Below are 11280 nucleotides of genomic sequence, written 5' to 3' on the forward strand. Positions count from 1 at the left end.
GCCAGCTGCCCCATCTCCTTTGCAGTGATTCGGAACGTCAAGTTTAAGATCCTGGATGCAGTGGTTGCCCAGGAGCCCCTGCACCGGGGTGGGGGCCAAATCATCCCCACAGCCAGGAGAGTCGTCTACTCTGCCTTCCTTATGGTAAGAGTGGGGCTACGGGGGACTCTGCCTCCCTGGACAGGGAGCGAAGTAGAAGACAAGTTTTGGGGGCCTCAAGACTACAGTCCCCCAGCCTTCCCTCCATCGAGGGTCTTGCTCCTCTGCCTTCCCCCACTGAGGAGCCCTTTCTTCCTGCTCTGTTGCAGGCCACTCCCCGTCTTATGGAGCCTTACTACTTTGTCGAGGTCCAGGCCCCTGCAGATTGTGTCTCTGCGGTTTACACTGTCCTGGCCAGGCGCAGGTGAGCAGCCAGAGGCATGTTGGGGACAGTGCTAAGAGAGTAGCTGGGCGAGAAGCACCTCGCTCCTGCCAGCAGGAGAGAGTGGCCTCCCCCACCCTCTCCACACCGGAAACTCAGTGAGCTGGTTTTCCAGAAGGAAGTAGGAAGGGAATGAGGCAATCCTCAGCTTTTGCACAGATTAAAATTTGAGATTTCTTCCTGGGTCCCCTCCTCAGAGAGCTGCTATGGGAAGTGCTGAGGCAAGTTGGTAGTGGGAATGTCTGCAGGCCTTGTCCCATCACTGTTTATGCTCCTGTCATCTCCCCAGAGCTCGCTCCCCTTGACTTCACAGGGAATTGTGCTGAGAGTTCCAAGCCTTTTCTGCTGTCTGTAGGGCATTCTGAAGTTATTCTTTCTTTAATGGTGACTCTGGGCTAGGATGCATTTGGGGACAGCAAAAGCCATATTGCCACTTGGCTTTTGGCCTCTGTATGACTAGGGACTCAGCCTTTGTTTTTCTGTCTCAGGGGGCATGTGACTCAGGACGCACCCATCCCAGGCTCCCCCCTCTACACCATCAAAGCTTTCATCCCAGCCATCGACTCTTTTGGCTTTGAGACTGATCTCCGGACTCATACCCAGGGACAAGCCTTTTCCTTGTCTGTCTTCCACCATTGGCAGGTGAGAAAAGAGTGCAGGCTGAGCCCCTCTGGCCTGTTGCGCTTCGAAGCCCCCAGTGAGACATGCAGCATCCTGGAGAAGAGTCCTGCTTCTGGGCCTCAGTCCTCTGGGTAGCTGCCTGGGCCATCCGAAATCCCTTTGCCTTTCAGATTGTACCTGGTGATCCTCTGGACAAGAGCATTGTCATTCGTCCCTTGGAGCCACAGCCCGCTCCTCACCTGGCCCGGGAATTCATGATCAAAACCCGTCGTAGGAAGGTATGTGTCCCTCAGACCTGTTGCCATCCCTCAACCCCCAGGGCTCGCAGCAGGAGCTAGAGCTCCCTTTACTTCTTCCTGAGGGACCCTTTTCAATGTAGAGATTTGCTATCTGTACACTCTTTGGGCAGCCAGCCCTGGGGCCCACTCTGGCTGGGGAAGGAAGGCCTTCTCCTCCGATGTGATGACACCCTAAAGTCAGGGCTCCTGAAACGGCCCCACCTAAGCTCCAGCCACCACCAGCCTCCCCCTTGAACACAGGTCTTGGATGCCCCGCCACCCCCCAGCTCAGCCAGCCACCAACCAGATAGGGCTCACTCTTGTATGTGCCCTCCTTCTCTGCAGGGCCTCAGTGAAGACGTGAGCATCAGCAAGTTCTTCGACGATCCTATGTTGCTGGAGCTCGCCAAACAGGACGTTGTGCTCAATTACCCCATGTGAGTGAGCGACTCCCGGCAACTCCTGCTCCCTACGGTGGACTGCAGTTCTTGGACTTGAAACTGAGACCTGGTGGGACTCGGTCTTCCTGTTGTCAGAGAGTATCTGGGAGTTGCTGTTGCCATCTTGAACAACCCGCAAACCTCCAGCCCAGAACCCCAGTGAGGGAGGAGCATTTGGCCTCCTGCTTCTTTCTGTGGCCTCTGCCTGGCTCCATTCCCAGGGAACAGAGTGGAGCTTGGGCTCAGGGAAAGGGAAGGAGATGAAACAGAACCCCAAGGGGTCCTGTCTTTGCGATTTACATGGAATTTTATTTTTTACATGTTTGACCTTAGCCATGGTTTGTAAGTGAACAGAACATTCTGACTTCTGCCTTGCTCTGCTTCTTTCATCCCCCTTGCCCTGTCTAGTCCTAGCGCTTACATTCTGAATATATGTCACCTCCCAGGAGGCTTTATTGCTCTGCTTCCAGCTGCGGCCTGCTTCCTGCCTGGTCCCCAGGGAAGCAGCCTGTGGTAGGAGGAACACATGCAGCATTCCCATGAGCATCGAGGCCCTTCTCTTGCCCTCACCCTCCCACTCCCACTCCACGCTGCTGCTGGGTGGGACCTGAGGTAGCCTTGTGGGGTTCCTGGGATCAGAGGTCTACTCGCCACCTCCTTGGCAGACCGCTGCCCCTTAAGAATCACCCTTGCCCTGGAGTTGAGGGCCAGAGCACTGATTTCCAGCTGTTTGCTCCAGGTCCTCTCCCCAGTCACCACCAGTCCCTTACTCTGTTCTCCCCCCATGAAGAAGAGCCTGTTGATTTTCCTAAAAACTACTTTATTAGGAGCATTCCAGGGACTGGTTTAGGGGGCATCTGACTGCCTCAGATCCTATAGGAGACCTACTTCTCTCCAGCATCCTGTCCTGTCCTCTTGACATAATCTTTGTACATTGTGTACACAGCACCTGTGTGAGGGAAAACAGAAAAACGCCCCTTGGCATTGAACCCTTCACCCCTCCCTGGCTCTCCCAGGTGTCCCCCTCCAGTTGCTCCCTCGAGACTCCCGCTTCCCCGCTCATCTTTCTGCCCCAGGTCCCAACAGCTGCTCCAAGCATCTGACCACACAGCCTGGGGAGCAACCCATCTGACAGTTCACGAAGCGCATTCATGCACGTTATACATCCGTGAGAAACCTCACAGCAACCTGTGAAGTAGGCCAGCCAGGGGTGGTTATCATCATGTCATACACAAGGAAACCGAGGTTTGATGAGAGGGCTTTGTCCACTGTCACACAGCACGTGGCTGTCTGCTTTTTGATCCAGAGGGGAAGAGAAATTCAGTATCTGTTCTGCTCCTCTATTTTTCTCACCTCTAGAGCAAACTGTCATGAAATACTGGGCACCATCCCCACAGGCCTGGGACAGGAGATGAAACAGGGAACCCTAAAAATGTCTCAGTATTGGGGGTTCACCAAGGACTTGATGTAGACCCTAGTACAGGGAACAGGGACTGAAGTCATGGTCCTTTTAGTTGGCAGAAGTCAAAGCCAGACTGACTTTGCCAGATCTGTGTTGCCCTCGTTCTCTGACTCTACCAGGCTACTCACCGAGCATGATGGCGCCCACAGCACAGGCCTGCGCTGCCACGCGGGTGTGAATCAGGTGTATGGACATCTTGGTGGGGCCCCGAGCCTTTAGCCGGTAAATCCTGTATGCTGCTACCACCAAGCAGCCTCCCAAGCCTGTGGTCAGAGAACATGACCCCTGGGCCACAGCCACCAAGCACAGTGCTACCCTGATGAGCGATTCCTCACTATTCAGGCAGGGCACCTGGATAAATAGCTGCTTTCGTGCATCTTTGTGGGATAGTTGGGGCGGGGGGTTGTTGGAATAGTGAGTTGTTTCCCTTCAGTGTCATTTTAAAAGTGACTGCCTCCTCCAATGATGCCCCTCCCCCATATACAAATAGCCCATCCTGATGCCTGCCCCCGCCTCAGCTCTGCTCTGGGCCCTGCTCCAGCCGCTGCTGGCTCCGGATCCTGGCACAGCTGTTCTCCTACTTTCCCAGGGCCTGGAAGAAGGAAGCCCTGGAGGACCCCAAACTGCCCCTCTGACCCTTCCCATCCTGGCTCTGGTATTGGTGTCCCAAGTCTCCCCATATCCCAGGTACTCAGTGGGCCACCACGTCCACCCATCCAAACTCATTTCATTGTAAGTGTTCGTCCCTTGGCACTTTCTCTACTGGTTCCCTTGTTCAGTGGGTAGGACCGCTTGAGTTCTCTGACCTCTGCTTCATTCTCCTTTGAAAGCACCAGGAGACATGATATCTCAGGCCTCCCCACCCGTCGTTCCATTCTCCACTCACCTATAGGCACCAGCGGAGATTCCCGGGTCTTCCTCAGGAACTTCTCAGACACGCTGTCCTCGCCCTCAGATGGCACCCACCAGCCTTTGTTAGCAGACATAATCCTGGGCCCGGAAGTTAATAGCTGGGGCTCATCAGCTTCTGCCTAGTCCTAGTAGGAAGCACCCTACAGTTAAGAACTGTGATTCTTAGTCTGGCATGGAAAGGAGGGGGTTACCTGCTAAGACCCTCCCTTACCATGCCAAGCACAGCCTCTTCTTGAAAAGATGTCCTTCCCAGGTGTCCTGTCTCAGGGGGCTGGACCACTAGTGCCATTTCTCCATCTCATCTTCCTAACATCTGCCTTCTCCCCAGCCCATTTCAAGTTCACTGCCTCCTCTGCTTCCCCTTCCCCTATCTGCATCCTTGTGGGTATGATCCTTGGGCCAAGAAAAACAGCTGGAAAAATCCACATATGAGGATGGGAGAAACAGTCCTTAAGCCTTGTGGCCTTGGGTCTGTGAAGGTTGCTCCCGAGGGAGCCAGAACCATCCCAGACTGTGTTACAGCACTGGCTACCAAGTCACCAGAGCCAGAGATTTGAATGATCTGACATGGGTTTGTGTATAGCTTAGTCTATATTTTGCACATTAATACTAAAGGAACAAATTCTGTTTCCTGAGCTGCTACCCTGTTTGCAGGTCCCTCTTTTTCCAGGTTCTTCACAATTACCAACCTGCTAACTCTATCCCTGGGCTGGAAACCATATCGCTCCACTTGCTAACCCCTGTAAATATCTGCTCAGATCACAGACTAGACAGAATCCCAGAGTCCCAGTCCTCAGACCAAGGGTTCTGCCAGTGGGATGCCTTCTAAGTCTGACCATGAGACAAACAATCCCTGCTTGAGACAACTTCTATTCCTAGTTGGCCCTCCAATGACAGGTAGCCCCACCGGCCCTTGGCATGCTGGTGCTTACCCTAGGAGATGACTAGAATGTAGAGAGCGAGCGGCCAGGCCAGGGCTCAGCGTCTGCTGTTTTGAACTGGCTAAGAGCTGTTGATGGAGCTGCCACTATAGGGTCAGGGAAGCAGTGACTTGGGCTTTATGGCGACTTTGAAGTCAGAGACGGAGAGGGGAGGAGATAGGACAGGGCATCAGTCTTAACCCCCCATCTGCTGAGTTCCAGGCCAGAGCTCCAGGCGCTAGAAAGTAATGAAAGGCCAGATGGAGGGGAGCCCCTAATTAGATTCAGTCTTCTAGTTCCCACGGACATAAGTGGCTGGGTCAGAGACAGGCTTGATGTGGAGAACTGAGATAATGATATTGAAGCAAGGATGGGCAGAGACCCCCAAGTTATACTACCTTGCATACATTTTTTGGGGGGGTGGGAGAGACCAGGCCTCTGTTCCCCAGGCTGGAGTGCAGTGTCCCAATCATAGTTCACTGCAGGCTCAAGTGGTCCTCCTGCCTCAATCTCCCAAGCAGCTGGGACTACAGGCATGTTCCACCACACTCAGCTTTTTAGAAAATTTTTTGTAGAAGCCAGGTGTGGTGGCTCACACCTGTAATCCTAGCATTCTGGGAGGCCGCGGCAGGAGGATTGCTTGAGCCCAGGAGTTTGAGACCAGCTTGAGCAAGAGTGAGACCCCACCTCTACTAAAAATAGAAAAATCCAGGTGACATGGTGTGAGCCTGTAGTCCCAACTACTGGGGGTGCTGAGGCAGGAGGATTGCTTGAGCCCAGGAGTTTGAGGTTGCAGTGAGCTGTAATGACACCACTGGACTCTACCCAGGGTGACAAAGTGAGACTCTGTCTCAAAAAAAAAAAAAAAAAAAAAAATTGAATCCCCCTCCAATAAAAATTTTTTTTTTTTTAGAGATGGGATCTCATTATGTTGCCCAGGCTAGTCTTAAACTCCTGGCCTCAAGCAATTCTCCCACCTTGGCCTCCCAAAGTGCTGGAATTACAGGTGTGAACCACCCTGCCTGGTCCAGATACTCTTATTAACAATGTGGGGTATAAACAAAATACCCTAGTTGTGAGAGACAGGCTCCCTGGTCTTAGTCTTGATCTCTTCAAAGATGCTTTCCAGACCAAGGAGATTTATCCAGGAGTTTAAAACAAAACAGGACTGACTTTCTTCATGTCTCCAGAGCTCTGTGTACCATCTGTGGAGCTGATACTCACTCAGGTTGCAGGGATGACAATGACTGGCGTTAGCACTATTCTGTACTCGAGATTTATATTTCAGACCTCTCAACTATTCTATATGGTAAGTGGCAGTTTGTTCACAAAGAAACTGACCTTCAAAGAAGCTAAATGGCTTGTCTGAGGATACACAGCTAGTAAGTGGCAGTTTCATGATCTGAACCCAGGTCTGGCTGGCTCCAGTTTGCACTCTTGACAGCAATACCAACCTCCAGGGAGTCAGCCAGACTGAAACCCTCCTCACCGGACTCTTAATTAGAAGAAAAAGTACTTGCTAAGCAAATGGGAAAAGATAGGGTGCACCAGTGAGAGTCCCACTCCATCCCAAGCCTTTGTTCCTTCCCTAGATGACTCAGCCCCATATATCTGTCCTAGAGGGGCTTTTTCAGCACTGGAAATTTGTCCAGCAGCTGAAGGCCCTCTTCTCTCCCCAACTGCTCTAGGAAGAAACCCAGGGTCACGGCAACTCCCCAGGGCCTTCCCATATCCCCAACGTCCATGGGAACTCTCCTCCCAGCCTTTCACACACGCCCTCCTGTGCTGCCTCTCCAGGTCCCAGCAGTGGCCTGAATTCTCAAGAGATGGATTGTATATGCCCTCGCTGGTCTGGGCCACAGTAGGGGGACAAAAATGTCTGCATGAGGCAGCAGGAATCAGGATCAACTCCAAGTCCTTTGAAGAACAGGGACCAAACTATGGAGAGTGAAGTTCAGCTTCTTCATTCTTCATGCTGGCACAGCCTGGCAGCCCCAAACTGAGAAATGATAATGATTGCTGTGATTTACTGAGTACCTTCCATGGACTAATTGCTTTATGTAGGTAGTACTCCTTACCATAACCATGAGGTAGGTACTATTATTATCCCCATTTCACAGATAAAAAACCGAGGTTCTATTTAATGTCTTGCCCAAGGTCAGTAAGCGACAGAAAAAGGTCCAGAATTCTAACCACTCCTAAAATTAAATCTCACTGCTCTGGACTAACCTGGGAGAAGTTGTGTAAAGTGGAAGGGAAGTCTTAAAATAGAAAAAATATAAGCCGAGTCAGGGGCTCCTGCCTGTAATCCCAGCTACTCAGGAGGGTCGTTTGAGCCCAGGAGTTCCAGGCTGTAGTGAGCTATGATCATTGCCACTGCTGCACTCCAGCCTGGGTGACAGCAAGACCCCATCTCTAAGGAAAAAGTTGCTTTATTTCAAAAACTTCTGAGAACATACAGTAACTAAAACTTCAAGGAACAGATTTCTGTGGAGTCGTGCTTTAGTAAACAGAGAAGATAAAATTATGATAGCATCATTTTTGTTAAGAAGCCAAGTCTTCTAATTGTTTTCCATTTAAGCATTTCTGCATTAGTAATTTGCTTAATAAACCTTTTTCTTCCAAATCAGGTCACACCAATAGAAATCCTGATTTAGAGGGGTCTAAATGAATGATGCAGACAGACTTTGTGCAGGCAGAGTCAACCCTGGGATGAATTAGCCCCTACACTAAGTATTTGGTTATGCCACTCCATCCCTTTGAGTCTATGACCTTGGCTATAAAATCGAGGTAGCATCTACCCATAGGATTATTGTAAGGATTTGACAGGATGATTGCTAGAATTCCCCTGTATACTTCTGCTCCTCTTCCTCTGGATGGAGCAAGTGGCAGGGAATGGGTAGCAGCAGGCTGGGGAGAAATGGAGAGTCCCTGACAACAGATGGCAGGGTTGCCATATTCTGTGTGGTCCCTTTCTCATCCCCTCCCCCAGTTCCCCCATCCTCTTGGGCTTCCTCAGCCTAACTGTGTTGGAGGGGAAGGGATGGGGGCAGGGGGGACTAAGCCTGGAAGCTCTCAATACTCTAAGGCACAGCTGTGCTATATATAGCCCAACAGAGCTGAGTGACCAAACAGGGGAGGAGAGGGACATGTAGCTTTTGCCTTGAGCTAATGAGAACTGTGAGTGAGGGGATGATGAAGAATGAACTAGACAAGGAACAGATCCTTCCAGTTGGGTTTGAAATGAGAAGAACCCGGGTAGAAGGGCTGGGGGAATCATGGGGGAGAAAATATTAGGCCATATAGTGGTGTCTAGGGGACTGGAGGGGTAAGGAGTGGGGTAACAAGAAGAGGCAGTGGAAGTTTCCAGATAATGTGGCTAGGTGGAAGCAGCCTCCTGGGGGGGGGGGTGGTAATACCCCTCTCCTTTTGAAAATAGGTGGTGGTTTCTTGCCTGATGGTAAAAAATAAAAATAAAAAATATATTTTCCGGCGTTCAAGACGTCAAAGCGAGGATGTGGTGGGTCCTCTGGTGAGAAATTCCAGATTTCCCTGGGTCTTCCGGCAGGAGCCGTGATCTACTGTGCTGACAACACAGGAGCCAAAAATCTGTGTATCATCTCTCTGAAGGGGACCAAGGGACAACTGAACAGACTTCCCGCTGCTGGTGTGGGTGACATGGTGATGGCCACAGTTAAGAAAGGCAAACAAGAGCTCAGAAAAAAGGTACACCCAGCAGTGGTAATTCGACAACAAAAGTCAAACTGGAGAAAAGATGATGTGTTTCTTTATTTTGAAGATAATGCTAAAGGGACTAATGTCTTGAGAACCCACAAGCTTTAGACAATTTTCATATTTTATTTAATCTTCACAATCACCCCAACAGGTAGATGTCATATTTTACAGATGAGGAAGCCAAGGCTCAGAGAGGTTGTTACTTACTCAGATCACACAGCAAGTAAATGGCTAAGACTGAGCTATCCAACCAATAGTAATAACCACTACAAACCACTTTACAATAGAAAATTAACATATAACAATGTATAATGTGACTTAATATACATTTCATCATCTCATTCTCACAACCATCTTAAAATACAAGTAAACATGCCATCTGCCTTCCCATGGAGGAGAAAAATACAAATAAACAAGAGTGCAAACAGCTGGGCAGAATGGACTTTTGAACTCAGGGCTTCCAGACATTCAAGGACTACACACTTCTCACCAAGACAGGGTCAGTCCTGGGCCAGTGCACTGTGTTCAGGGTTGTCCAGAAGTCCCTGCCTGGTGGGTGGTACCACGGCAGGTCTGCTTAACTCTCCCCAACCCCTACCTCCACATTCTGAACATACTATAATACATCTGCCTCTCCCTCTAAGGAAACTGACCTTAATTTACATTCAGCATTAATACACAAGAAACTGCTAACAGGGCCCCCAGGAGATACCTGGTGGGAGGTTGTTTTACGTTGTTTCTTTGCTACTTGTATTACCTATTCAAGAATGTTTTTGGACAACAACAAAAAAAAATCTGCTTCAGCCAACATCCTTGTGGGCAAGGGCAGAGAGAAGCAGTATAATGTGTCCCACAGGTTAACCGAAACTGCTAGGGATTAGTGGAGAGGGAGGGCAGTTTGTGCTACTAATACCTCTCTCCCATTAGCAGGAGTCATCAAGAACTTCTTTAACAATTCTTCCTCACTATCCAGCCAGCCTGGGGCAGGCAGGACTCCCTCTTGCCAACAAGGAGTGTTCTCAAAACCTTCCTCTTTGGGCCTCTATTTCTATCCTCCAAGACAGAGGAATCTGCTCTGAGTTTGCCAGGCAAGTGGGGACCCTGGAAAGTGTGTAATGGAAATAGTGACACACTGTAGCCTTCATGTTGACCCTACTGTTCCCAAACCACAGAGCCCCAGGGTGACTCTCAAGTTCTCAAATTGGGTTTTGATCTTTTCCTGCCTGGGCCCCATGTGAATTAAAAGTGACTGGTTCTCACAGCACCCAGCTCCACCACTCCCTGCTGGAGTTGGAAACCAGACCCACTTCCCTGTTGGAAGCTTGGGGCTTTTTCCCCCTTCCTTCCAGTAGCCTGTCTTTTTTGTCCTAGGAATGGCGAGCCTTCATTCACTCCGCATATACTTCCTAGTACCTGCCATGTGCGAGGCTCTGTTCTAGGAGCTGAGACACAGTGCCCCTGCCTCCAGGAGCTCACATTCTATTGGACAACCTGGTTTCCTCCTGATCTTGGTGAATGTTTGGGCCCAAGAGTCTCTGGCCTAGGTTTCTGACCTAAGTTTCCCCAACTGTAGTGGGATTTAAGGATGTCACTAGCTGGCAAGGTGACAGAAGAGAGAAAGAAGAGTCCCAACTAGGAGAAAAGAGACTTAGGTTATCTTTCTGATTTTTAAACTGCCTACAGGTAGAACAACTTAGTTTCTTTGGGTCTAATTTTTACAATCTTTAAAAGCTGCAGGCTTGGTAGTAAACTAACAAATTTACTAAGTGAATATATTGTTCCCAATCTCCACGAAGAATGGGCAATAACAAAAGATGGGAAGCCTTCTCTGGTAAGTTCATTCATGAATTTATAGGAAGATAATACCTAATGAACATCTGCATAGATATAAAAATTATATATATTTATTTGTATATCTTTATTATTTATATATTATATATACATATATAATCAATGCTTTCAAACGATTTTAAAGGGTTTTAAGGAAGTCTTAATATGCCACAGAAAAGTACACTATCAAAAGAATACAGGTCAATGTATCACCTGAACACACCTGTGTATTCAGCATCCCAATCAAGAACAGAACAGGACCAGTCCCCCAAAACCCCCTCATGCTCCCTTCTAGTTACTGTCCTGCCTGACAGATAACCATTATCCTTTCTTCTAACAGCATGGATTAGTTTTTGCCTGTTTTTTTTTTTGAGATATGTAGTCAGGATTTATTTTGCCTGTTTTTGAACTTTATACAAATGGAAACTTTTGTGAGATTCATCTATCTTGTGTGTAATTATAGATTGTTCATTCTCATTGCTGCATAATGTACCATTTTGTGAATATAACACAATTTATCCCTTCTATGGTTGATGGGCATTTTGGGTAGTTTCCAGTTTTTTGGCTGTTATAAATAGTGCTGCTATGAATACTCTGATGTGAGTATTTTGGTGAACATTTGTACACATCTCTGTGGAATTTCCATAGAATTTCAAAGTCA

At 49.0% G+C, this 11280-nt stretch overlaps 2 protein-coding genes across 3 annotated transcripts in view; one reads left to right on the forward strand and one right to left on the reverse strand.

Moving 5' to 3' along the window:
- Positions 1-2128, forward strand: part of EFTUD2 (elongation factor Tu GTP binding domain containing 2) — a 37861-nt gene extending 35733 nt beyond the window's left edge. The window contains exons 24-28 of the mRNA XM_045526811.1: positions 26-144; positions 309-403; positions 910-1063; positions 1213-1320; positions 1666-2128. Coding sequence (XP_045382767.1) covers positions 26-144; positions 309-403; positions 910-1063; positions 1213-1320; positions 1666-1761 — 572 coding nt within the window. The 3' untranslated portion in view covers positions 1762-2128. The remainder of the gene's footprint in view (positions 1-25; positions 145-308; positions 404-909; positions 1064-1212; positions 1321-1665) is intronic.
- Positions 2129-2559: 431 nt separating this feature from the next.
- Positions 2560-5156, reverse strand: HIGD1B (HIG1 hypoxia inducible domain family member 1B). Of its 2 annotated transcripts, none has more exons than XM_045526818.1 (4): positions 5067-5156; positions 4109-4259; positions 3351-3485; positions 2560-2709 (listed from the first exon to the last, which is right to left on the reverse strand). In XM_045526818.1, exons 2-4 carry the CDS (start codon positions 4206-4208, stop codon positions 2645-2647), a joined length of 300 nt encoding a protein of 99 aa, XP_045382774.1. In that variant the 5' UTR covers positions 4209-4259; positions 5067-5156; the 3' UTR covers positions 2560-2644. The 2 variants fall into 2 exon arrangements, with proteins under 2 accessions (XP_045382774.1, XP_045382775.1); XM_045526819.1 differs by lacking the exon at positions 5067-5156 and adding an exon at positions 4346-4490.
- Positions 5157-11280: the final 6124 nt, after the last annotated feature.

This window comes from Lemur catta, chromosome 15 (genome assembly GCF_020740605.2).
Source record: "Lemur catta isolate mLemCat1 chromosome 15, mLemCat1.pri, whole genome shotgun sequence".
In the NCBI taxonomy this organism is placed as follows: domain Eukaryota; kingdom Metazoa; phylum Chordata; class Mammalia; order Primates; family Lemuridae; genus Lemur; species Lemur catta.